This window comes from Vidua macroura, chromosome 14 (genome assembly GCF_024509145.1).
Source record: "Vidua macroura isolate BioBank_ID:100142 chromosome 14, ASM2450914v1, whole genome shotgun sequence".
NCBI lineage: Eukaryota > Metazoa > Chordata > Aves > Passeriformes > Viduidae > Vidua > Vidua macroura.
In genome coordinates, this window is record NC_071584.1 from 14729572 (window position 1) to 14755792 (window position 26221).

General features: G+C 41.1%; 1 protein-coding gene and 1 long non-coding RNA gene across 2 annotated transcripts in view; one reads left to right on the top strand and one right to left on the bottom strand.

The window, feature by feature from the left end:
• Positions 1–24119, bottom strand: part of MAP7D3 (MAP7 domain containing 3) — a 43544-nt gene extending 19425 nt beyond the window's left edge. The window contains exons 1-7 of the mRNA XM_053990040.1: positions 24004–24119; positions 11114–11209; positions 10242–10322; positions 8658–8821; positions 5816–5930; positions 4868–4900; positions 359–460 (exon numbers count right to left, since the gene is read on the bottom strand). Of these exons, the coding sequence (XP_053846015.1) occupies positions 359–460; positions 4868–4900; positions 5816–5930; positions 8658–8821; positions 10242–10322; positions 11114–11209; positions 24004–24082 (670 nt within the window). The 5' untranslated portion in view covers positions 24083–24119. The remainder of the gene's footprint in view (positions 1–358; positions 461–4867; positions 4901–5815; positions 5931–8657; positions 8822–10241; positions 10323–11113; positions 11210–24003) is intronic.
• An 81-nt stretch (positions 24120–24200) lies between these two features.
• LOC128814507 (uncharacterized) lies at positions 24201–25999 on the top strand. Its single transcript, XR_008439400.1, has 3 exons — positions 24201–24390; positions 25032–25177; positions 25674–25999. It is a non-coding gene; the product is annotated as an uncharacterized LOC128814507 (long non-coding RNA).
• Positions 26000–26221: the final 222 nt, after the last annotated feature.

The following is a 26221-nucleotide window of genomic DNA, read 5'->3' on the forward strand; positions in this document are numbered from 1 at the left end:
TATTTTGCTGAAATTTTAGTGTGTGAATTAAGGCATGCAAATCCATAGAGATGATGGGAAATTATCTGTGAATCATTTACCAAGATTTGACTTTAGTAACAGAATTATAGAAATAAAAAATAAAAAAACCAGCAGTTTTTACCATCGCTCTTCTCCTCTAACAGAGATCACATCAACTGGGTCAAAGCCCTGAACAGTCAGGCTGGATTAACAAATTGCATGAAATGCATCAGAGATCCAAATATGAAGTGAGTCACACAGCAGGGGAGGAGGGAGGAGTTTTCATTCCACCTCCTGTCTCCTCCCCAGGCACAGTTGAACAGTGCCCTGCTCCCAGCAGCCACACACCCCCACTTACTTCGATCTGAGGCATTTAGAAGAGCTGCAGACGAGGACAGGCATTTGCTCACAGCAGCCTCTGCCTGTTTGAGGTTGGCTGTGGAGGGCGAGCGTTTGCTGGCTGTGGAGAGAAGTGATAACTTTAGAACTCGCCCTCATACTGAGACTTTCACACCTTGCTGAGAGCTCACTCTCCAGGTATTACATCCTGAAAGCTATTACCACTTTTGTCTGATGACAAACACAAAATTTTGTTTTCCTTTGAACAGGCTTGATACCATTAGCACCAGCTGGGACAGGCACAGAAAAGGTAGAGTTTAGTGGAGTCATGCCAGGATTTATGCATATGTGTGCAAAAAAGGGACTTTTAAACCCCGTGCCCCTAACATGTAAAGACAAAAGCTACTGAGGTTGTCTGTTGTTACCAGACTGGCAAGACACAGAAAATAACAACAAAATCTGGAAGACTTCTTTTTTCATTCTTGCCACATAGGTATGTCAAACAGTTTTTTAATCACTAGTTAATAAATCCAAACCAAAACAAATTATTTTGGAGGAATAAAACCAAGTCCTAAGGAAAGGCAAGAAAGCATTCCTATTTTTGATTGCTTCACAAAGGTTGCTGTATTTTAGAAATTGCCAATTTTTCTCTAAAAGCTACTCTTAAGTTAATGTTTCCTATCAAATCTGAATTTTTTCATAAAAAAACTGCCACAAGAGGCATTAATTTTTTTGTATATGTATACAGATACATACAGACGCATAAAAATCATATCTTTTGTGGCAGAACTGCAAGTTTATTACAAGGCAGATCAATACCTGCTTTTTAATTTCAAATAATGTACTTTCAGGATGAACACTACTCCACAGTGTGAAAGCCTTGGAAAACCATGTACCTGTTGCTACAGAAACTCAGTAAGCAGAAAACATTAACGTACACAGAGTGGCACAGACCAGCACAACAAACACACGGAATTCTATAAATCTAATACAAGTAATCGATTTTACTGACACACTGCACAGCAAAGATGATTAATCTGAACTCATTAGTGCATAAATACCAAAGGACACAGCAGCACTACTCACCACAGAGGCAACATCTTTTCCCTTTGCCAGCATGCTACAACAGCCCCTTATAGCCAGAGCCAGGATATAAGGATTCCTATGGACAGTCTATGGGAAGCTCTTGGGACAGTGAACAAGAGCAAAGTCCCCATGGGATAAGGGAGATCTACTGAATCTAGATTAGAAATTAAGATCTGAGCTTAGTAGATGTTTTCCCAACATAAAAAAATGAAGAAGAAAAAAAAAAGGGGGGGGGCATTTTATGAATGGAGTCCGAGAACTGGGATAACTAAACAGCCTTAAGAGGTTTTATATACGAAAATCAGGAAGCTCATAATTCATGTATTCGGGTGTTTTTGAAGGGGAAGGCTACCCTCTAGTGTCTGCTCTTTAAAGGAAATCCTGGCTCCTGCCTGAACTCAACTGAGTCCAAGGCCTCCAAACATCACAGAGACACTTCACACAAATTTCTCTTGGTTCAATTTAGCACTTCAGCACTTGTACGAAATCTGAGATTTGGTCTATCACCTACTGGGACCCAGGAACAGAGGTCAATGCTTTTTCAATCAATACATCTGCATGATCAGATGGCCTCAATTTCTTCCCTACCTGATTCACAGAACAGCTTCTGCAAACTATAAAGCTCCTTTCTCTAGGAAAAAAAAAGCTTTAGAAGACAACCAGGAATATCCTGCCTATGTAGCACCATTTGAAAAAGTACCCCAAATACCTTCTTTGGGGGAATGTTAGAAAACCTCCACCAAGGGGTTTGAAATGCAAGAAGCACACAGCCCATGTGACACCAACTTCTCTATTTTTCTAATGGAAAGGGGAAAGCAAACTGCAGCAGTAGAGCTGAAGAAAGCACATGTCTGCCATGCAGCAGGACTTGGAACTGGGCAAGGAACTGGAAAACATGGGATCTTAAGAAAATCACTCAGAGTGAGAAGCTTTCAATCCTCCCAGGGTTTCACTGAGACAGGGTGCTGCAGCATTGCCTGAGGCTGGATAACATAAGGCCACATGAAATAAGATCAGCTGTCTCTCACTTCCTTCCAAATTTCTACTAGGACAAGGAAGCTCTTTATTTAGCAAGGAGAGGCTCTGGCAGCCCCATTTCTATTCTAATAGCATGTTTCCAGTCCTGATGCACCTGAACCTCTAGTTCTGTTCAGCAGGCACCACTAAAACACCCCCTTTACCAGGACTGTCATCAAGGATGCTTTATTGCTCAGCTTGGCCATTTCTCTTGGCAGACCCACTCCCTGCCTGCTTCATCTTAGCACTGACAGCAATGCCATTAATGTAACACTTGACTCTGGGGCTTTCATCCATTTTTACATTTCTCCATCAGCAGGATCCCTGCTGTGGTCTCATGAATCACACTCAACATCCCACAGAACTGCTGATGGCTGGGGAAATGTTCCATTACATGGGCTTCACTTTCCAGAGCACTCTATCACCCAAAACCTCTGCTCTGTCACTCAATGTTCCTAAATATTACTGTTGACACACCCTGTTCATGGAAGACATATCTGATTCTGCATTTTTTTTTACACAGCACTACAACTGACAAGAATGCCTTTTGTCCTAAAATATTTAAAGAATATTTGAAATCAGTTCCCCAAATGGGTCTCATTTTAAGAAATGGGACTTTAATCCCAAATCTGCTACAGAATTTGACAGTGGAAGTATAATATTGCATTGAAATTTGCTCAAAACATGCAATTAGAGAAGATGCACTATTCAGCTACAATGATGTAATGGAGAAGAGCTCATATGGTGTAATTTTTCAAAGTAAAAAAAAGGTAATTGTTGTCTTTCCAGAAAATGTGCAAATATAAAGCAAAATGGACTTTTTAGAAAGCCACCTGCATTTAAGTATCCCACATGGCTTAGGCAGATTTTCAATAACAAGTAATGAGCTCCCAAAATTAAAAATAACTACCCTGAAACAGGAATAAATATAAGAAATGTAAAACCAGTCATGGTTCCACATTATCCACCCCACAGATTATAGCTTCATGTTTGAAACACTAACATAAAATCAAACACAATTTTAAAACAATGTGGATGCACAAGGGTTTGACTAGGACATTGCATTACCTGTTTATCTCCATAGCAATTTTTTTTCCAGATTGGTGCCAAGTTATCCAAATTGATCTACTGCTCCTGAACTGTCTGCACAGTTACATTATGATGCATAAATCACAGGTTAAGCACTTATTATTATATCAGAAGCATTTGTGTTAGAAGATATTTTATCTTAAATGTGCTTCAGCAGCACTGAAGATCCTCAACAACGGAAAGGACAGACAAGGCTCATTTCCTCACATAAGTCAGGAGAGAGCAAAGAACATTATTTTGTGTTTGTTAGAAGAATAAAACCCAGTTTCTTAAGCATGTAAGGCAAATGTGGTTTCCCAGTTTCAAGGTTAAATGATATTTGGTAGTGTGAGATACAGTGAATGAATTTATATATTTATTCAAAGAACACATGTAAAGCAGATAAACCAACCCAGCCAAACTGCCTGATTTTGGTGAAAATTAAGGGCTCATGATGTGCAGGGCAAGGGAAGAGAAAAGTTAACTAAAATACACGTTTCTGCTGTGTTGCCAGAGTAGTTAACCATACTCAGTCAGACCTTCACTGCATTTTCAAGTCTCACTTGTCTGTGTCACAGACAGCTGCACTGCATTAGTAACGCTGTGGGCATGCACAGACTGCCAGGATTCAGATTCAGCTGGGTCTCAGCTGAGAGTTTTCACCTCCATCTAGCTACAGGAAATAATTTTGCTTATTAAACATTATTTATCAGTGATCCAGAGCATTTCTATGAATGGCCCAGTCTGTGCACTAGAAAGTGCCAGAAATCCAGTGAAAACACATTTCAAGTATAGAATTATCTCTAGGTAATTGGGACAGCTCTGATTTTGCAATACCCTTCATGGAAAAAGTATCAAACTGCTCAAGAGACCCATTCCCTTTCACAAAGTTTCACTAAAATATCATTTGATTTTGCAAATGTTACTTCAGTTGCTGGTAAACCAAAGCAAGAAGGAAACAAACCAAGACCTACAATGTAATTTTTGCAAAGCAATGAAACAGTCTGAAACTGCCCTTAAACCCTCCAAACCTTAGACCACTGAACTAATTTATATTCAAATACTTGCCCACAGAAATTGCTGTATCCAGACCCCTTTAAAAACCCAAATGAACATAGCCTTCCCCTGAAAATTCCCTCAGCATGCCATGACTTAAGCTGTAGTTGAATTAGCTGGGAGGGATAGCCAAAATGAGGGGGGCTGCTTTCTACTTAGGGATCACATTTGTTGCACGGCTGGCCAAGATCCAGGAAAAGATCTAAAGAAGATGTTTTTCCTTAGTGTGAGAAGAACTCAAGCTTAAAAGGTTAGTAGTAAGTACAAAATAACAGAAAAAGAAAATTTTAGAAATCTATACCACCAGTTCCACCTTCATCTGCGCTCTGCTGTTCTGTAGAAGAAGAAGGTTTGTAAGCTAAGTCATGAGGTCAAATAGCAAAAAAATGCAAGTTAACCAAAAAATGGGGATGCTGCATATCATAATGACAATTAATATCGAAGCACTTTAAAACATATTACACACTCAAGCTGACAGAAAATGATAGTACCATACTCAGTACAATTCCACCAATACAGAGGATAGGCTGAACTGAAGCATTTTTTGGATTTATTTTATTCCTGGCCAATAACTTATGTTATTTATAGGTGGTTAGGTAGTGCATGAAAAGATACCTTCTACTGCAATCTTTATTTGCTGGTCTTATTTCAGAATGTATACAAGCAGAAACAGTTAATTGTGAAACAGGAAATTATCTGAGTTCAAATTAAAGACTGTTAAAATGCATCACCTAATCCAGAATAGAATCCATGTTCCAAGAAGCTTGGACTGTCAAATGCATTTCCTTACCCATTACTGGGCATTCAAATAATCAGTCAGCATTCCATAACTCCAAGGGTGTGTTTAAAGCATTTCAGATGTGATATTAGAGTACAACTGGGTACTTTTGGTTTAATCACCAGTCTTAGCACTCCATTACATGAACTGCATTTGAAGGACTCTGAATTATCTTACTATTACAGATCATAATTCCCCTTATCTGATGTTTGAGGGCTGGCAGTGCTGTCATGTGTTGTATTTCCCATGGAGCTTCTCTCCAGCTCTTCCCAAGGTCAGAAATAGCTCTAAATCTGAGCAGCATTTCAGGGCAAGTACAGATATGACACTTTCCCATGAGCCATGCATAGATCCTGCTTTAAGATCCCAGATAGGAAAGGATGCCCAGGTCCCTGTGAATAGTGCCACATCTGCCACTGTTCACACAGGATATTCTGTGATTTCAATCCTACTAAAACCAGTGCTGCTTACCTGTTTTGCCTTCTGAGTCTGGAGTTACAGACCCCCCCCATGACCATCTCTTCTGTCGTGTTTCCAGCCGCTGACTCCGTTCCAAGGTGCGATGCAGAACTGCTTCATAGCGCTCCTACCAAACAACATCTCCATGAAGCTTGTAACTGTTAACCACAGCCACACCAGGAAACAAAATACAGACCCCCCCCCCAGTATCATTTATAATCTGTTTTACCAGGATTTTGTTACAAAAATGATCATGCAAAGAATGTTGGAGGCAATTAATGGCTTCAAAACACTGCAAACATGATTAGGTCGAGCTAAAGCACAGATAATCTATTCTGCTCTTTACTTAAAATAGCCACCAAACAGATTTCCTGTTCAGTAAACAGCATTACTTATTTTCTAAATAGAGGTGAACCCCAAACTGAGCAAAAGTAATCTGTTATCCTTGCAACTATTTCTATGATGAAGTTATTTCTAAAAGGTGATAAAAATTCTCCATTATAAAATACCAAGTATAAGGTTATTTGTAATTTCAAAGAACTGTAAAAACAATGACCAGGTCTTAACAGACACTGACATTATGAGAGATTGAGATGTGATGAAACCAGGGAACAGCAAGACATGAAGGCAAAACTACAAAAGAAGACCAATCAAGTTCAGGCCCCAGCAATCACTGCTGGCAGGACAAAGGGGGCTGGAAGAAGCTTTTGCTGCTGTCTCCAGAACTAGTAACTGCCTGCAGGGGAGCTTTAGCTCTTGTGCATAAAAATGAACCATAACCATGCTAGACTCCTTGCCAGCCAGGTTTCCACACGTGTCAACAACACATCTCTCTTCTGGAACAGCTATATCCCAAGTGATCTTTTGAAGCAGTATTTTCTGCAGAAACACTGCAGTAAGATGTCAAGGGAGCTCATTATACAGCCATTTCTCCCACTTGGGGACACCAGACTTTCACCTTCTTTCAACACCATTTCACAACAGAAACTAAAAAAGTCACCGTGCAAAACACACAATGTAAACTTGGAAGGAACGGAGGATTCTGCTCACTAACAAAAGATAAAACTAAAAGTTTTTGTTTGAAATATAAAGCTTAGTTTCCCCTCTGTTAGAGAAACCTGAACTAGAGTTTACCTAAGGTGCCAAAGTACCCAGACATTATGTAATCTGTAGATTGTATTCCCATGGAGGTATCTGCAGTGCAGTAATTCTTCAGTCAGAGTTAAAGACATAGGCTTCACTTTACAAATGACAGAAATGAGCTCAAGACCACAATATAGTGAGCTGCAGAGCTGTGCAGAATGACTGAGGAGCTGTGGAGAGACAGATATCTGAATCCTCACCACAGCTAGTGGCCTTCAAGATTTTTAGAACCACTCCCTTTTCCACAGTATTTGCTACTGTGCTACTGCTCCTACCTTATTAGAAGATTAACTAAACAAGACCTGGCTGAAAAAGTTAACAATGTTGTTAACAAATTATAACAAATACATACAAAATATTTATTTTGATGCACTTCTATCTACCAAATATAGATGGTTGTAGATGGTATTGTGCTGGTATCTTTTCCTCATGCCAGAGTACCAAAGTCAAGATCACTTTCTGATTGAAGACAAGGTTTTACAGGTCAAATCCACACTGTCTTCCCACCTTCCAGATTCTGCATGTATAACCCTATGCAGAAGGTCATCTCCAGGGACTGAGTAAAAGACAAGGTAAACACCTCATTGCTAGTCCTTGTCTTCCTTGATTATTCACTCTGGTGGCCACTCAAAACATACCTACTATCCTCAAAACTGCATGAATAAATGTAATAAAATGTAATGGATCATCTTTTTGAAGCAGAAGAGATGTTTTCTGCATAAAGTAGGTGCTTAAAGAAATTACACTGCACTGGACTGCCCACCCAAACATTTCTATTCTCCAGCAGTGTAAACTATTGAAGTTCAAATGGAATATCAATCTGATCACACCCAGGAGCTGCTTACAGAAAACCAAACCCCAGTGTAGAATACTGCCAGTGAAAAAGGGCAGCAAAGATGGATTGCTAGAACACTGGACTCAAAGGAGCAACCAGCCAGGCTTATAAACTCCTCACCAATGACCCACAAGCAAGTTCTTACAACCAGCTTAGGAAAGCACAGATGTATGATGCTTCCACATGGTGATGCTGACACCCTGGAAATGAGCCCCTTCACAACTTGCACATTTCATATGCACTAACAGAGCTACTTGTCAAAAGGATGAAATAACTTCATGTATTTATTTCTGCTGTCAGCTTCTATCCATTGAGTGAGTCCCAAACTCAAACACTGCTCTGCCTGTCCATGTGCAGTCAGAGCAAAGGCCAGTGACAACAGTCACTACACAGTTCAAAGCAGCAAATGACAAATACACAGATAACATCACCACCTTTCATCATACAGGAATGAATTCTGGTTTAGAAGAATTAAGAGAATGTGAGTCTCAGGCCACAGCAGGGCTTGAGAAGGAAGCAAGACAGAAATAAGAGAAGTCTAAGACCTGTCACCCATTCTGATTTACAGATAGACTCTAGAAGTGCTCTGAAGGCATTTGGAAATCTAGAAATATGGGGTGGGAGCTTTGGTCATGTGAAAAATAGCCAGTGGTGAAACAGCCACAGCTCCTGAAGTGCTGAATGCCTCAGCTATAGCTAAAGCTCTATGGGGAAGGTGAACATGTGCCTACATAGCCCACTGTAGATATGGAAAATACTTTTATGTTCTAACACATTCATCATTTCCCTGAGTTTCTCTTTCACAACACTTCAGAGCATGGTAATGTAGGAAAACCACGTAGATATTTTAATCTATGGAACTTTGATGTGTGTTACCTTTTCCTCCTCTATTTTTTGTTTCCTCTTCTCTTCTACTGCTGCCCTCCGTTGTTCCTCTTTTTGCTTCATTTCTTTTAGCTTTCTCTGCCTTTCTTCTAACTGTTTTTCATACTGGAGTTTTGCTTTTCTCTCCTTTTCAAGGATTTGTGTCTCTTTGGCAGCTGTAAGAATATTTTTAAGAAAAAATTAAAATCAAACTTAGCCATTCATTGATATTGTAATGCAACTTACAAGCAAAAGACTATCCAAGTAGAATTCTTACCACCTGAAGTGAAAATGTACAGGAAGATGAGCTTGCAGAGGTGAGAACAGACAAGAGACTCATCTTTAATTCTGTCCCCAGGCTGGAAGTGGAATTAGAACTTTGCCTGCCACTAGGCTTTACTGTCTAGACAGGAATATCTGGATATGTATATTCCCTATATTAAGCATACATTTTTCTTATCAACATAATGGTGACGTCTCTGTAAGGAAGCAGTACATTAAAAATGAAAAAGTAGAATTTTTATGTTGGATATTTTTTGGTTTTTAGAACAAAATATGGTAATATTTAAGGTACTGAGTGACAAAATGGGAAGACCCTACAGTTCCTGCATTTGAGTTCAAAATAGGTTTATCACCATTCTCTGCAGCCTCCACCAAGGAACAGCTGTGTTCAACAGCAGTTCAACAGGAAGCCTCAGGTCCTGTGACACAAAGCTAGAATGCACAGAGTATTTTCCATGGCCAGACAGAAGAAATGAACCAAGAGACCAGATAATCACACCAACAATGCACAGGCAGCATCCACACATAGGGTGCCCAAAATATTTCTGAATTTTATATGCATCATAATACTACCCTGTTCCCATATTAGGACAACACAATAATTCCTGTTGTTGTGGGTCTTTGCTTTTATGTTGAGAAACAAACATACAGCTCAGAAAGACATCTCTCCTCACAAGCTGGGAGCCCAAGACCCAGGACTGCAGGGCACACTGTGACCCTTTCATCTCCTGCTACACACACATGCACTGATTCACATTACAAACAGCAAAAAGCTGGGCAAGAGTTTTCTGCAGTTATCTAGTCTCAGATTCCCTGCTAAGATAAAGTGTATACTGCTGACACTTCAATACAGGAGTCATTTCAGTGTGCTGGGAAACAAGGGAGGCAGTGTTCAAGGCAAACAAGCCATTCAAGTACCTAAATCTTTTTTGGTTTTCTCTGAATCAGCATTCTTCAAACGTCAGTCTTCAGGACTATAGGAAGGAGTTCTAAGCTAAAAGTTCTATTTTCCAAAGTGTTTTTGTTAATGCTTTCAATGAGGAATTAGCTAAATTTGCTGGGTGGATGCTAAGAAATGGAAGGTCAGGACTGACATAAAGCTTCAACAAGCTAAAATTCTCTACAGTGTTCTCTCAAATCAAAAACTTCTTCATTCAGGTTCACAGATGGACACTGGTGCAAGACCAAGAGCAGACCTTGTCTCTTGTCCCCAGCAAGCTGACAAAAAGTGACAAAACATGGAACAAGGGGGACAGTAATTCCTTTAAGAGAAACATTTTAGAAAATGATATTTTAAGTGAAACATGAAAATACCATGTTGCTTTTCCCGCTCTTCTCTTCGCTCCCTGGCCAGTCTTTGCCTTTCTTCTGTTCTTAGCATGGAACCATCTATCACTGTCAAAACAAAAATTGAAGACACAAAATTGTCAATGACTTTGAACATTCAAATTTAAATAAAATGTCAAAAGTCTTTACCATCAAAAGGAAAATGAAACTTCCTGAGAGATGCACACACCACCAAATCACTGCATACTCTATATAGAGATTAAAGATGCCATCTGAAAAATTCACAGAAAGCTGAATATCCTCCTCTTCCCCCTTTCCATTCCCTCACAACACTATTTTTAATAGGTGCAAGAGAAAGCAGACATGATATTAAAGTTTCCATAGGGACAGTCAAAGGAAACCCTAAGAAGTCAGATGTGTGAGAACATACCCTATTCCATATTCAGCCCTGATCCTCATTCTTGTACATATTAACTCCCATGAACAAGAATGACAGGAATTTAGGAAAATGTCATCTGGGAACAGATAGTTCACCTGTCATGACAAATTCAGAGCACTGTAGGACAGCTCATTTGCAGACTAAGCAAAACCAAGACTTAAGCAGTCTTTGCAGGTATAAAAACTTGAATTTCAGCAGGAAGTGAGCTGGGAACTTGCCCAGTTACCATCATTTATCTTTGCTGTCATGTCCTGCTTACAAGACAGGCAATTTCCACTGAACTCTGAGCCAGTCAAAAACAGAAATCTGTTATCAAAACCAGACCTACAAACCATCTACCAGGTGCTCTGACGCCTCCTGAAGAAAGAGCACCAAATTTCTCTCTAAATATGTTCTGAATCCCTACTAATCCTCCCTTGTGAGCCCAGCATTCATTAAGAGCAATGACCTGTAATTATACCTGGTTTAGTTGCTGTCTTTATTGAGGTCTGGACTGCAAGAGGGCTAATGCCACTTTGGCTTCTTCTTTCTTCTGCTATGGCTTGGGCTGCAGCAACTGTGAGAAAGAATCAATCCACATTAAGAAAAGCTCTACAAATAAAACTCATGAAATAAATATCTAAAATAAATACATAAAATTCTACTTGAGGTCACTGATGCTTTTATTAAACAACTAACTGGGGGCTGCTCAGCTTGTAAGGAAAAACTTGTCAAATGAGACTTGAGACCTGGCATAGCTTTTTGTTGTAAAAACATCAAATCTTATGTTTTAGGACTATGGAGTTTCAAAGATCAAACTTAATAATAACTTTAATAACTCTTCTAGAATAAACTCCATTATTTTGCAAAGTTATATGTGACTTACACTTAATAACAGAAACTCTTTGCTACCACATGAGCATTTGTGGGCTGCATACATGTATGTAATAGGCCATTAGCACTGCTAGAATCATATTCTGATGAGACCCAAGCAGGGAGAGGTCTATGAAGACCTGTCATTATTTTGTGACATGAAAGAGAAAGGGGATTAGCTGCATAAAGTAAACCATTAAGGGATGCTTACAACATACTTCTGAAACTGGATCTTCAAAAAGAAATTTTAATTATAAATTAAGACTCCAAAACAGTAAATTGAGCATTTGTGCAGAGACCCATTCACCTTATCTGAGTTTCACCAAGGTGACTTCAGCAAAATGCAGGGCTACAATTCACAGATAATCACGCAGAAAGGAAATGCTACCAATATTAATTTCACTATATAACAAAACCCATTAACAAGTCAGGGAGACTAATTTACTGTATCACTCTCCCCAGATTTTCTTTGTTTTGGTATCAGCCTTCACTAATCACCATGCAGGGCGTGAAGAGTTACCAGGAAAGCAAGCAGGGCAACCTGTAAGACAGCATTACCCCAGTGCCCTGCACAGCTCAAACAGAGGTGTCCTCACACATTGCCACCCTGCTCTCACCTTGGCTGACAGACACTGGGAGCTCGACTGGCTTCCAGGGAAAAGCCCAACTTTAGGGGAAGCAAGGGAACACAACCCAGAACACACGAGAAAGTTGAGGCCAGTTTTACCCAGAAAAGGCAAATCCACAAAAGGAACACGTAACATGCTGTGATCTCACCCAGTACGTGAAGGACCAATAGTACAAATTGCTGTTATATTTTAAAAAAGGAGACTACAACTTTGCCAATGATCTGACTTCCCTTTATTAAGAGGAGTGCAGAATGCAAAAGAGGAAGGAAGAGTCTCCCTCTTCTCCATGCATTGCCATGACAACTAGTTGTGTCATGGTAATAACCCTCCCTAAGGCTGTGCCCAAGAACAATCACCTCAAAGTGTTTAATTCCATGTGATTTCAGTGATAAATGCTGATTACAATACTTATTCAGCAACTCTAAATTGTCACCCGCAGCTGTTGCCATGTCTTGAATTAATTTTTCACTGCAGCAGCAAACAGAAGTCTTTCTCAACCCCATCCTATACATCTCTGAGGCTCTTTTCACACAAGTCAGAGACCAGATATACTACAACACGATGACAATACCAGTCAGCAAAAAAAATAGCTTAAAAAAGGCTCACTGATTTTCCACTATCTAGATCAGACAGGACAGACAAAATTCTGATTTTTGTACACTGTTGCATGTCGCACGGATGGGAATGCAGCCCAAAAAAACACCAAGTGGAGAACAACAGAATTATCTATTCTAACACAAATAGAAGTGAAAACAGCCAGAGGAAAAGCAGCCCAGTGCAGGTGTTCTGAGAGCAGAAATGTACAACCAGGGCATTCATATCCAATGACACCTTTGTACATCACAAAGGCTGAAGGAACATAAACTCCTTCAAATACCACTTAGATTTCAGACAAATACAGAAATCCAGATACGTCTTTCCTCAAGGGAGGAGACAGAGGTGCCCAGGAAGCCTGAGCCAACTTAACCCAGGCAGGAAATTATCCCAACAGAACAAAGTCACTCTGCACCTAAACCACCTTCAGTTAAGACCAACACTGGAATTTTGCCTCAACTCTCAAAGTTTAAATATCCAAATTTCCATAACAAAGTTATAGTAAGAAGTAACCTGCAATTAAACAGGTACAATATTAATTTTACTTTACTTGCAAAAGTATTTTACTATTAGAAACCTTGCTGAACAAAGCAGCCATAATGGATATGGGGGATTATGTATTTATTTACTCTATCAAAAATAAACACACATTTGGAATAATGTTCATGATTAGAAGGCACTGATTTAAAAATGTGTCACATCTGCAAAGCAATTAGTCAGCTTATTTTAATTAATTAAGGTTGCAAAAGATTACTATTCTATAAGACAGGAAAGTGGGTTAGAGAAACAGTTCAGCTTGCAGAGGACACAGAGGTGAAAAAACTCTAGAAAGATCTAGCCAGAGGACTTTGCACATCAAGGTTTTTTTGTATGTCAGATAAAATATTTTATGTTCACTCCTTCAATACTTCATTATTTGCATAGAAACAATGCACTTTCACATTTGAAAGTAGCAGATTTAAGGCACAAGGCAAGCACCTTCATGTCACATGGATGTGATCCATTTAACCAACAGAAAGCCAGAGTCAAATGTGAACTGGGGAAGATCAATAAAAGGGGAACAGACATCACATTAGATACATCCCTGATATGTGTGAGCTCAATTTCACCAAGTTCCTAGTCAACAGACAGGTTTTATGGCCCTTGACAACTTCATAGTAAATTTACAATACAAAACTGTGATTTTCAAAGTCCACATTTTACTACAGAAAAGAAAATGCACTGCATATTGTTGCACTATGCAATCTTTAAGAAATACCTATCTTATTTTGCTTTGATATGATAAAAAAACCTTAATAATTAATATATTTAAATGTTTTTTGGCACAGATACCTATAATTTCTCTGCCTAGATTTCCATAATGAATGTAGCAGTCTGCTATGGAGTGAAGCTTCATGGAAAAGAATTTTCCACAAAATATATCTCTGTAAAATACAGAGCCTATACCTCTGTAATGAATCAGGATACCCCAGAACAGGAAACCAGTTAACAACCATTTCACTAGAATCTGTGTCACATGTTGCATTAATGGGGGGGTGCCTTCATGGACATATTCAGCTAACTTGCTGGAGAAGAAAAATTCTCTTAAGAGTCAAATTATATCTCATTTCTATTCAGAGCTTGCCCTCTCACAGTAGTCTTTCACAATAATATTTTGTGATCAGCATAATGTGTGTGTTTATTTTACAGTAGTCTACCTTTAAGTGCTCCAGGTAAAATTAATAAAAATATAAGCCATGCATGAGGCTAATAATTATATCTGCATTCATGCATAATAAAATAGAGCTATTTGAACCATGAAATGATTAGGTAATTTGGGAAGCAGTTTTCCTTCTGCACCCTCATCACCATTTAGCACCCCAGGTCTGGCCAAGCAAATCGGAGATAAATCAAACCCACAGAAGCACCAGGAGGTGACATTCTAGATAAATCCAACTCTCCCAGTTTCACTTCCAGCTCACGATCCACTGACAGTGCAGGTGCTGAGGTGCCTCCCTCACACCGAGCATGACAGTACTTCCCTTCCCTGATCAGGTTTCCAATATGCCCTGAAGAGACCGGTGCTAAAAATAAACCTTGATTTCTATTTCAACCCCTGCACACGGCTAATACCCTTGGCCCCTGCCAAGACTGGCAAAGAACCCGCTGCTGTTCTTAGTAAACCTCATTAGGGACTGCAGCACTTCTGTCCCTTTGCCCAGCGAGGTCCAGGCCTCCATCCCATCACCAGCCCCGTGTCCGTGACCCCTCACTCTCCCCTTCCCCTGTGCAACTACAGAGGAGAGCAGAATGTGCTGACTTTCACAGCAACCCTTCTGCTTCTTATGATTTAATGACTCGTTATGCAAAGCAAACAAAAAAATCCCAGACTAAGCCTCTGAAACAGGGTGTTGTTAGGAGGGCTCCTGAATGTTAAGCATTGTTATGATTCTAAGTGTGTTCATAAAAGTTTAAAGCAAGCAACAAGAAGCCAATAAGCAATCATTGAATCGAAAGTGAACCTTCCAGCAAATTACCTCTGATTTTATAGCAAACTGTGTCAAATCTGCAAGCCTCCATTTTTGCCTTGCTCAAGTACAGGGAGCTACTGTTTGCCAATAAGTGTTCAGATATTTTTAATAAGTTTTGTACATACTTTCAGGGAAGATAAGAAAAGTCAGTGTTCAAGTTTCCATGCACTGCCTTTTAAGCTGATTTTCACTCATTAATTAACATAGGTTAAGACAAACAGATACAAGATCATATGCTTGAAGCTCTAAGAAAAATTAGGTATTGGTTTTTACACCACTGCTCCTTGTTCAGTTGACACCAGAGAAAGGATGCACCTTCACACAAACAAGTGGACAACACAGAAAGTTTCTAATGATGAAGAGAAAACCCTCTCTGTGTGCACTCCTCTCTTCCCTGTTGTCCCCTTTTCTGTCTTTCCCCGTTGATCCTCACATCCCATCTTTGGGCTGCAAGGACTGACAGGCTCCACAAACAAACACGTGAGCTTCCTGGTAGGCACCTTCTGACGGACCAGCTGGAAGGCAGATGGTTCTCCTGTTTTGTCTGGGCAGCCACCAGATGGGAAGCACAGAGATCTCCAGAAAGCAGTGCACACTCTCAGCTTCAGCAGGCTAGAAGAGCTTCCTGTTGTCTTATCCCTATCCCAGACTCCATTTGCAAACTTTGTCCGATATTTATTCCCTACATGGCATACCTATTTTACTACCTTTATGTGCCTTCCTCCCTTTAAGACCATTTCCTCAGCTAAGTCTGTACAACATTATGGTTTTGCTCCCAAAATTCAAGACAGTTCAAGGTGATTTCTTCAGTTCATCACAAGTTTTGATCCCACTGGAAAACCCAACACAAGCATTCCTTTGCAATCCATGAATCAGCAGCTCCACGAGTATTTGAGACATACTTGCAAGAACTTGAGTTTTTACTGGTCTTCAAACATCCACATTCAGATTAAGACCTAGAAATATTTTTATTTTAAAAATCACATAATTAACAAAATTACTTATTTCTTACAAGGAAACCTTCAAAGATACAGCTGAAGCAATCTCAAAGATGGATGATACTCATACTATGTACTCAGCCTAGGGCATGACCAGAAAGGCACCAGGAAGATTGCTAGTTAATTTTTGCATTGACCTCTGCCCACTTTGCCCTAGGGGAAGCACATAATCTAAACCAAACTTGACTGAAATATAAGCACAGACCAAGGCATTGATATTTGTCCTTAAGAGAATTAGCAGCCATCTCCAGAAACTTTCTACAGTCAGAGATGCTATACCATTGCTCAACAGCCACACCATCCTCACTACCTTCAGTTGTCTGAACACTACTGAAAACACACCTGTGGAGTCTCACTGACTCCCGCTGTCACTTATTCTCTTTTTAACCTCACTTACACTGCTCAGCCATGAGTTACACTTCTTGCTACTTAATGGAAAAAGCAACTGCCAGCACAATGCTTAGAAAGGACAAAGACGTGCCACCAAGTCTTGCAGAAGCCATCATAAGGTTAGTAAGAAGCACTGTGTGTGCTGTGCACACAGGGCTGACAAGCTAAATCTATCTCCTTCTCTGGAAAAGACACCTGGCTTCCACAATCTGGGGCTCTTTTATTAGTGAGGTGTATTATTATTCATCTCTTGAAAGAAATTAAGTGGAATGACAGCAGAAACTCCACTCTCACAAAGACCCTTGTGAACCTTCTCAAGTTTAGCTGAAATATTTACCTGTTTCTGCATACTGGAAATTCCAAAGTATCCTGATATACAAGACTAAAATGAAAGCAGTCTATGCAATGAATATGCCCTTACATAATTTCGAGGGATTCATTGTGAAATTTACTAATTATGTAAAATAAATGCTTATATATAGGGGTATACAGATTTAACAGTCCCAACTGGACAGAATCAGATACAGGTTTAACAGCTGCAGAAGGACCCAAAAGGTAAAATGGAAGATTATCAATAACCAGTCTGCTGTACAAATAATTTTCTCTATTTAATAGCACTGCCCAGTGCCTCAGGAGCACATATCTTGTCCCTCAATGCTGGACTGGCTTCACAGATGCCAGAGCAGTCCCACTTTAACCTCCTCTGCACAGCTCAGTTCCCACTGGAATTCCAGCTCAAGCACTGGCAAAAGCTACAGACAGAAATCAGCTCTCTGCTTTACTCCTCCACGTCCGGGGGCTGCCTAACACTGACTCCTCTTCACACTCCTGCAAGCCATGGCAAAAACTAACTTCAAGACAAACTCTTGCTCTCTTCTCTTATTTCACATCTGTTTTTTTCATTGTATTGTTTCTTTCTCTTGCCGTGCACTATCCCTAACACTAGCAACTTCTCTCCAGGACTTCCCTCTTTCCTGAACAGTCTGGGGGTTTTTTTGCTTGCTAGAAGCATGGCCTTGAAAACGCTTTTGTCCTCTTGTTTGCAGGCTGTGGCTATTGTTTAATTCACCCAGCCCAAACAATGCCAGCCCAGACCACAGCCTAGCACTGCGAGTCACAACGGACTCCAGACAAACCCTGTGAAAACACCATTTTGAGCTTTCTTTTGGTGCAAGAATAGCAGTTCCTTTACAGAACAGCAGTGAAAACTACTGCTTTTGCTTTTTACACTTGATGAATTTCTCATGGAAAATTTAGAGCTCATTCAAACTGTCTGTGTGTTTCAGAAGGAGAGACTAGTGTTGGCATTTACCCCCAACAGGCCAGTCTCAAGTCAAACTACTCAATACAGAAAGTGCTGCAGGACACTGACAGGTCCACAGTGTGCTTAATGCAGCAAACCCTCTGTCTAAAGCAGAAAAGGGGGATGCAAAATGCAAAAGGAAATAAACTGCAAATTTTCTTAAAGCTGTACAGTTCACCCAGCTAATTAAAAAATTAAGACTCTGGGACACTTCAATACATGCAATGTTAGACCCCAGCAAAGCAGCCATGAATCAGTCCCTGCCCCAAATAGCTTGAAGAATAAGTGAAAAGTGGAAAATGGGTGTAAAAAAAAGCAAGCAGGAAAAAGGAGCTAAAGAGACCATATTTCTTTCTAAATTCACTACCCAGTGGCAGAAAGTCTTTTAAAGAAATGTGTAAATGAGCAAGGTGACACTCACTGATCTGGCCTGGAGATGAGTGTCCTTGGTTTTAATATCTAGAACACAACATACAAAAATATTGATCAACTCTGTACTGCAAAAATGTTCCGCTAAGAAGTTCTCTTGGCAAAACTAAACAGAGGATAAGGTTTGAAATTAATAAATTTTAAAAAATTCTATTAAATTATGTTCTTTAAGTATAAAGATCCCCACAGTATTTCTATATTCTTGTAGCCAAGCCCTCTTGGGCTTGGGAGAGGAATTTTAACACTTGGGAGCTTTGAAACACTTGCCCAGAGAACAAGCCACTACAATATCTATTCTCCCTCCCAAGATTCAGGTCAGTGCATTTAAACAACAGAGAGTGTCTGTAAATTAAGAGTCAGTTAAGTACTCATAAAAGAGTATTTTAGAAGTTCCCTGTGAATTATGAAGGCAAAAAAAAAACACTGTGAGAAAAGAGAGAGGTATTCTGAGCATGGCTAGTGGTAACTGTTTACTTCAAAGGCAACTTCAGCTGGGGATCCTTCACCTAGAAAGCAGAGGTTCCAAACTGACTGGAATATAAAAATAATTTAGATGAAAACAAATGTCAAGAAATTATGTCAGCCTTCTTTAAAAGCAAAGGCTTGTGTCCCTTTATGCACAGGCATTATGCAGCATGGTGGAGGTTTTTGTCTCTTTCAAACAAAAACAATTCTGAGCAACACTTTTTTCTTCCATGAACCACACACTCCTGAAAACTTTAGACACCAGCATCTAGAAAGGTTTTGATTATTGGACAGGCATATGCAAACACACTGAAAGCATATCATCAATTAAGATTAACCTGGTTGTAAGCTGCATAATTGGAAGCTAAATGGCACTAATTTATTTGTGGCAGACAAGAAATTTGCAGTCCCAGTTGGATTTTAAACTACCACAAGTAATCCAATAAGTCATATTCACAGAAGTCATTAAAATTGCATGGTCAGAATTTTATTTCTCAGAGTGTCCTTTCACAAGAGGACTACAAGCATCTCCAATTATTTAATCAAATTTAAAGACAACCAGCAAGTTTTGATACCCCTATTATTATAACTAACCTAGATGATTTCTTCCATTTATCTTACAGTAACCCTTCTTTCCTCTCTTATCACCTTTAAGAACTGAAAATTAATAATAGCGTATCATTACTCCCCTGTTTTCTTTTTGAAAAACACAAGTGTATGAAGAAGCAGCAGTCCTTAATTCCAGTCACTTTTTAAGACTATGCACAGTTAGGGATAGTGTAAGCCACAGCATCTCTGGGCTGTCACTACTGGAGTTATGACCCTTGCAAGTCATTATTTACCGAACAGTTTCATCTCAATTGAAGCATGGAAGCCAAATTTATATTTTGCACTTTCAACACATGAAGAAATATGTAGAGAATGGAACACTCTACATAAGAAACTGAAAAAAATATGCTGTCTATGCACATGGTTTGGGTGGTTTTTTTGTTTGTTTGCTTTTTTCTCCTTACAGCAAGGAGGCTATCTCTCCTGAATGTATTTGGAGAAATCTCAAGAATTTAAAGTTTTAAATTTGAATACAACCTTTTATAAAACACTTACAACTGGAAGTAATCTTCAGAATGCTAAGCACATCAGCATGAAATTATCCCTAACGTGTATGATTGTATTTCCCTGAACAAAAAGAAAATTAAATTAGGGCTCATAGCCATCACAATCATATTAAGTTCTCAGCCTGATTTGGGAATGTTCTCTCACCACTGAGATCTACATGAAATCAAATTTCTGTGCAGTTCTTTGCATTTATCACCTTGGCACTCTGCAAAGCAGTCTTACTACTTTCATGCAGGGAAATAAAGATGAAGCACAAAAAAACTTAGAACTTTCTCCAAAGTTCTGAGGAGTTTCACAAATCAAGAAATTGAAGCCAGCCCCAGTGATCACCAGCTGAATGCCCCAGTGATGGGCTGCCTTTGCTCTGCAGATGGGACCTGTACCAGTCACTCACTCAAACATCACCAAGTAGGACAACAACTGAATGCTCGAGATGCTTTTCATGCAGCACTCCCACATTGTGAGAAACCTGGCAAAGAAATGGTTTCCTTGTCTTGCTGCTTCCCAGGCAAGATCTGAAGCCCACCTCTACTGACAACCACACCGCAAATCCCAAAGGCTTTCAAGGATCCAAATTCATAAGTAAATTCTTTCTTCTTCCAGCAAACAGCTCTGACACAGGTCAACTCATCAGTTGTCTGACTGACAGATGCTTCTGGATCCCAAATAACTTTCTCTAGACAGCTCTGACCATCTTCTGTTGTGGGACCAAGACTGTACCCAGGAGTTCTCTAGTACTTCTACAGGTGTTGGTACAAGCTTGTGTTCCTAAGTTATGCTTTAAAACTGTTATCTAGAGACCAGGTAAATCTGTGCATGTCCCTGACTACTTGCTTGAGCAATGAAGTTATACTATTAGTTATCCATCCATCCTTCTTTTCATGCCAATTCTGTGTACAGGCACTTGGTAAAGCTGCTGCTAAGAACTGTGGTCTGGGCAAAATGGGCAAAGCCAGACAGTGCCACTTTAACAGGGAGAAAAAAACGGATTACATGGAATGAAGCTGTTGTTTTATTAAAAAACTTCCAACCAAACTGGGACCTGTAGGTCATGGAATTTATGCCTGCAGCTAGATTTGTTGGAAAAGGCACTTTATTTTGTTCCCCAAACCTGAGACAGGTTTCCCAAAAGATGATGCAGGTCTTGGAAAGGAAAATATGTATGAACAGCATTTAAATATACTGTTTTGAACAACCTTTGCAACAGCAATTCAATATGAGTGGAAATCCTGGCAACAGCACAGGAATACCAAGCTCTAGTAAAAAAATCCAAACATTTTCTACCATCCATACTATGAAAGATGGGAGTTTTCAGTATTCCAGGGAAAATGAAGACAATAAATGTAGGCTACAGCAGCTTAAATTACAGGTATTTTTCCTCTGATTACCCACACTACTCAAGGAAAACCTCACTTACTGGATAAACCACAAGTACCCGACTATTCCCCTCTTCTCACATCTTAACAAGCTCAGCAGTACTTACGGCATTAGAATAGGAACAAAAATTCCTCTTCATCCCTGAGGGATGACAGCAGCAAACACGGGATAACAAAAATGGGGTAAGCAACTGCCATCTATGCACTGCTGGTTCAATGTACAACTACAATTAATTTCTAATGTTAAGTGATGTTCAAAAACCTTAACTGCCTTCTAGTTGTGGTAGCAGATTCTGCTTTTTGTCATCCACGTAAAGGAAATAAGATTGGACAAGTGTGTCAGGGCAGAAAATTATTACAAAGGAACTGTAGAACTGGCACTGCAGGCATGAATTGGCCTGCAGAATCTCAATTACAGTTGATACTCTCTCAAAGAAGGAGAAACACCTTTTCCTTACCTCAACACTAGACCGAATTTAAGAGAATATTTTTCTTGCCAAACATACAAAACTGGAAGTTGGTTACAAGTGGCACCGTGGGATTCTACGTGTGCAAGGCCTAAAAATTAACAAGCACCAATCACCCACAGAGCAAAGCAGTATCAAGAAGCTGGTCACAGAGAGCAGAAGTGAACAGAACAAGAACCCAGAAGTGTCCTTTAATAAGGACCCACAAAGGTACCTATGCAGAAGGTGACTATACAAACAGTATGTATACACAGTCTTAGCCAGGCTGCCAGAAAGAGCTGTGGTTTCTCACCAAGATTCTCTTTATTTATTGTCTTTAAATGTGAGATTCCCAGACACAAGTTCAGTGACAAACGGCCGAAGGCACACAACACTGTATTTATTTTGCATAGATGCTTCTCCAGATTGATTAAGACAGCAAAGTACACAACTGCCCGCAGAGCAGCAGAAACTGGGTCCAAGCATTCTTGTTAGCAGGTATTTTGGAACTGAGGAGTCCCCCCACGCAGCCAAGTGAGCTCAGACAAGCAGGAAGTTCTATCCCTCCCCAAACACCCGAAGGGGAGCGTGGGACTGAACATCGAGGCTCCTTTGGGTGGTTTTTTTTTTTTTCCTACATCTTCTTCAAACAGCTGCGATATCAGACTTGGCTGCTGCTCACAACTTCTCCAAAGAGCAGCAAATACTGTGGCAAATTATCCTGCAAATTCCACCGTCAACCACTGGATTGCAAGGATGATTTCTAAACATCATTTTCTCTCTCTAGGGAGTGCTACTGACTAGAAGTCGGGAGCAGAGCTGCAGCAGCCTGTGAGCTCACAGACAGCATTGATTCACTGCACATTAGCACTGAGTTTATCTTTGAGCACATAACTGCTACAAATGCATTCTATGTACACTGAAGTTCAGATTCTGGTTCAGTGACTTCTACCCCCTCAGGGAAAACAATTCAAGGTCTAGCCTTTCCAAGATCTAGTGAGGGAGGTTGTTTTTTCAACATGATGTGCATATTACAGCATGTGCATATCTGAAGGGAGATGGAGCTGCCTGGCCCAAGGAGCATTTCCTCTCTGATTTTGGGACTAAATCTAGGTCATGACAGCTGTAACCAAATATGGGTGCCCATCCTTAGAAAAACTTAGCAGCCACCATGTAAGTGCATCCCATATGCAAAATAAAATTCAGCAGTTCTAGCAGGAAGAATAAGGTTCAGACAGACACAGCCTGTGCAGGTGAGAACTGCTATCTTTTGGGAGATCTTTATCCTTCTGGAGCACTAAACTGTCTTAATTTTGAAACAGAAACAAAAAGTAATTAAATAGCATTTCCAACACCCAACACACTGAAGAAAAATGCCAGATGAGAGTTGTGCATTCAGGACACTTTGCCAGTACTCCTCTTTATGTAATTATACAGATACACTGAAAACAATCATGTAAGAGGCTCTCAAGAGTAGTAGCTGCACATAGTCCTAGTTAGTTAGCTTAGATCAAACCACAAGTCTCTTTATTTTTTTTAATTTTTTTTTTTTTTTTTTTGTGACTGGGATAAGTAAATGTTTATCTTTTCTAATGGCTCACCCACAAAGCTTCTGCATGGAGATGTACCACGAAATGCTGCTGCAAACACATATCGTGCATGCACAATACTCGTTGTAGAGTATATTATTAAGGGCCTTAAGAATAAATAGGCACATAAAAGACAAAGCTAAAGCAGAGCTTCTGGAGCCCTCTTATAACACCAGTTTTTAAAAAAAAAGTGAAAAATAAAATCGGGAATTATTCAATCTTTGATTAGAATCAGTGCCAGGGGCTGTCTCTGCCTTCTGCACTCGGGACCGAACACATCGCTGGGGCAAACCCTCTGAAAGCAAGAGCCACCGCAGACACCGACAAGTTGGGAGAACCGGTGAAAAACGGGCGGCTCGTGCAGCGCAGCCGCCCCGCACCGCCCCTGCCGCTGCCCACGAGCTGCGGGAGGTCCCGAGCCAGCAATCACCGCCCGGAGCTGCGGGAAAGCACGCACCGGGCGGGGAGCGGGGCCGCGGCCGGGCAGCCCCGGCGGCCTCCACTCGCGGTGCCCCTTCCCCGCCCCGGGACGGGGCCGGACGTCCAGCGGGGCGGCCGAGGGGGGAGCAGCCGGCGCCAGCCGCGCCCTTGGGCCGCCGGACCCCCCCGGCCCCCACACACACCCCGTGCTACCCCTCCCTGCCCGCTCTCACCCATCTGCTCCCGCAGCCCCTTCAAGGAGGAGGAGGAGGAGGAAGCGCAGGACGGGGGCGCCGCACCGCCCTCCGCCATCTTCAGCGCCGGGCCGCGGGAGTGCCGGGCGGGCCGCGGGGCGCGGGGCGCAGTGCGCAGGCTCCGCCCGCTCCCGCCCCGCGGGCACCGGGAGCGCTCCCGCGTCCATCCGGGGCGGCCGCGGCGAGCGGCGGGCGCTGCCCCGGGCTGCGCTTCCACAGGGACGGGGCTGCTGGAGCGGGTCCGGCCAGGGGCTCGAGCCTCCTGCAAGGACCGGCGAACGAGTCCGCTGAGCGGCGGCTGAGGCAGCCGGGGCTCCCGGAGGCTCCGGGGGCACCTCACCGCCCCTGACAGGAGCGGGTAGTGAGGTGCGGCCGGTCTCGTCTGCTGGGAGAGGACCAGAGGAAACGGCCTTGAACGGCCACAGCAGAGATTGAGATTAGAAAAAAAGGAATCCACTGTTCAGGTGGTGCTGGAATAGGCTGCACAAGGAGGCGGTGCAGTCGCCGTCCCTGGAGGTGTTTAGGAGATGTCTGGACCTGGCGCTGAGTGATGTGGTTTAGCATGGGGGAATTGTCAAGGCGGGAAGAGACCTTCAAGATCATCAAACCCAGCCATCCCCTCAGCGCTGGCACCGCAACCACTAAACCACATCACCCAGTGCCAGATCCAGAAACCTCTTAAATATGTCTTTGGTTTAGGGGTTGAATACTTTGAATATTCTGTGAACATCTGCCAAAGGGGCCAATAGAATTGGCTGCCCCATGGGAGCCATCGTGGTCCCCAGTGGCCGGTGCTGAGGGGAGCCTGGCTCTGCTGGCCAGCTCCAGGCTGGGTGGGCATGGGACAGCTCCCCAGACACCCCACATGGCAGGGGCAATTTGTGTCCCCACAACAATTGCAAATGTCATCCCAACACTGCAAGGGACTTGGAACTGGATGGTCTTTAAGATCCCTTCCAACCTAAACTGATGTGTTACTAACCATGATTAATTGCCTCCTGTTACAGAGCTCAAGGAGAGATGCTGCTCTAGCTGGTTATCAATAAATTTGGGAATAATCTCATTTTACCTCTGAGTTTACGCTCTGAGAAGCGTGAATGTAAAGCAGCATCCATGGCCATTCCAAAGGGCAGGCACTTTGGGCCTTGTGCAGGTAACTCCCTTTGTAATCATGAACAGAAAGTTTGCCTGCCAGTGGGCCAAAAAGTTAACCCATAATTGTGATGAATGCAGAAAAAGTAGCAGTAAGATCAGGTAGTATTTCAAGAGAACAAAAAAGGAACCCTTTAAATATTCCATGTAGGGCTCCATTTTAGTTTATATATTCTGAATATTCAGACCACAGACTTGCCCTGTTCTTTGTTTCTTTTTTTTTTATGTTGGCTATATGTGTCTGCACAGAATCCTTTGTCTGTTGTTTCCTCTCAGTGTTAATAGAATGCCAATTATTAGTAGTAGTATTTAAAACAAAAGGGCAGCTAGAGGGGAAAAATCCCCACACATTCAATGCCAAATTTCCTAGGTTTATATTTATAATATATGGTAATAACACTTTACCACTTAGCAGCCTCCATGTCCTTTATACACATGCTGAAATCAAATTTCACCATTCCACTGAGAGACATTCAGATGTTATCCTCATTTTACAGATGAGAAGACTGAGTCATTGAAATCAAAGTCTCTGGTTATGTCATGAACAAAGCAGCACAGCAAAAAAGCCTGGCCCAGGTTTCTTGATTCCTTGTTCTGTATCCATGTATTTTTCCATCTTCCTTTAATCAGCAGCTATCAGAAAATATCACTAAAATTGTTTGTATTCGTTCTCAACAGCATAAAATACAATATGTGTGGTATGAAAAAATGGTCAAACTACCTGACACAATGTAATTTTTATGTTTTGCAAGCCCCAAAAGTAATGTGTAGTTATGGGGCTGCACTTTCCATATCTGTAATAATAAAGTGTTCATTAATGTTTTGAGGTGCCTCTGAATTTTTATTAGGTTACAGTTATTTTCCTTAACTTTCCCATTTAACACACTATACAATGAAAGGGGTCAGAGTCTATTTATACATTTTTGTTCCTCTGAGAAAGATGAGACAACTGGCATGGGAGCAATCACACTGAAGGAGATGCTTGCAAACAGAATGGGCAACTAAAATTCGCTTTCAAATGAGATGGCATTTTCTTTTCTTTCCA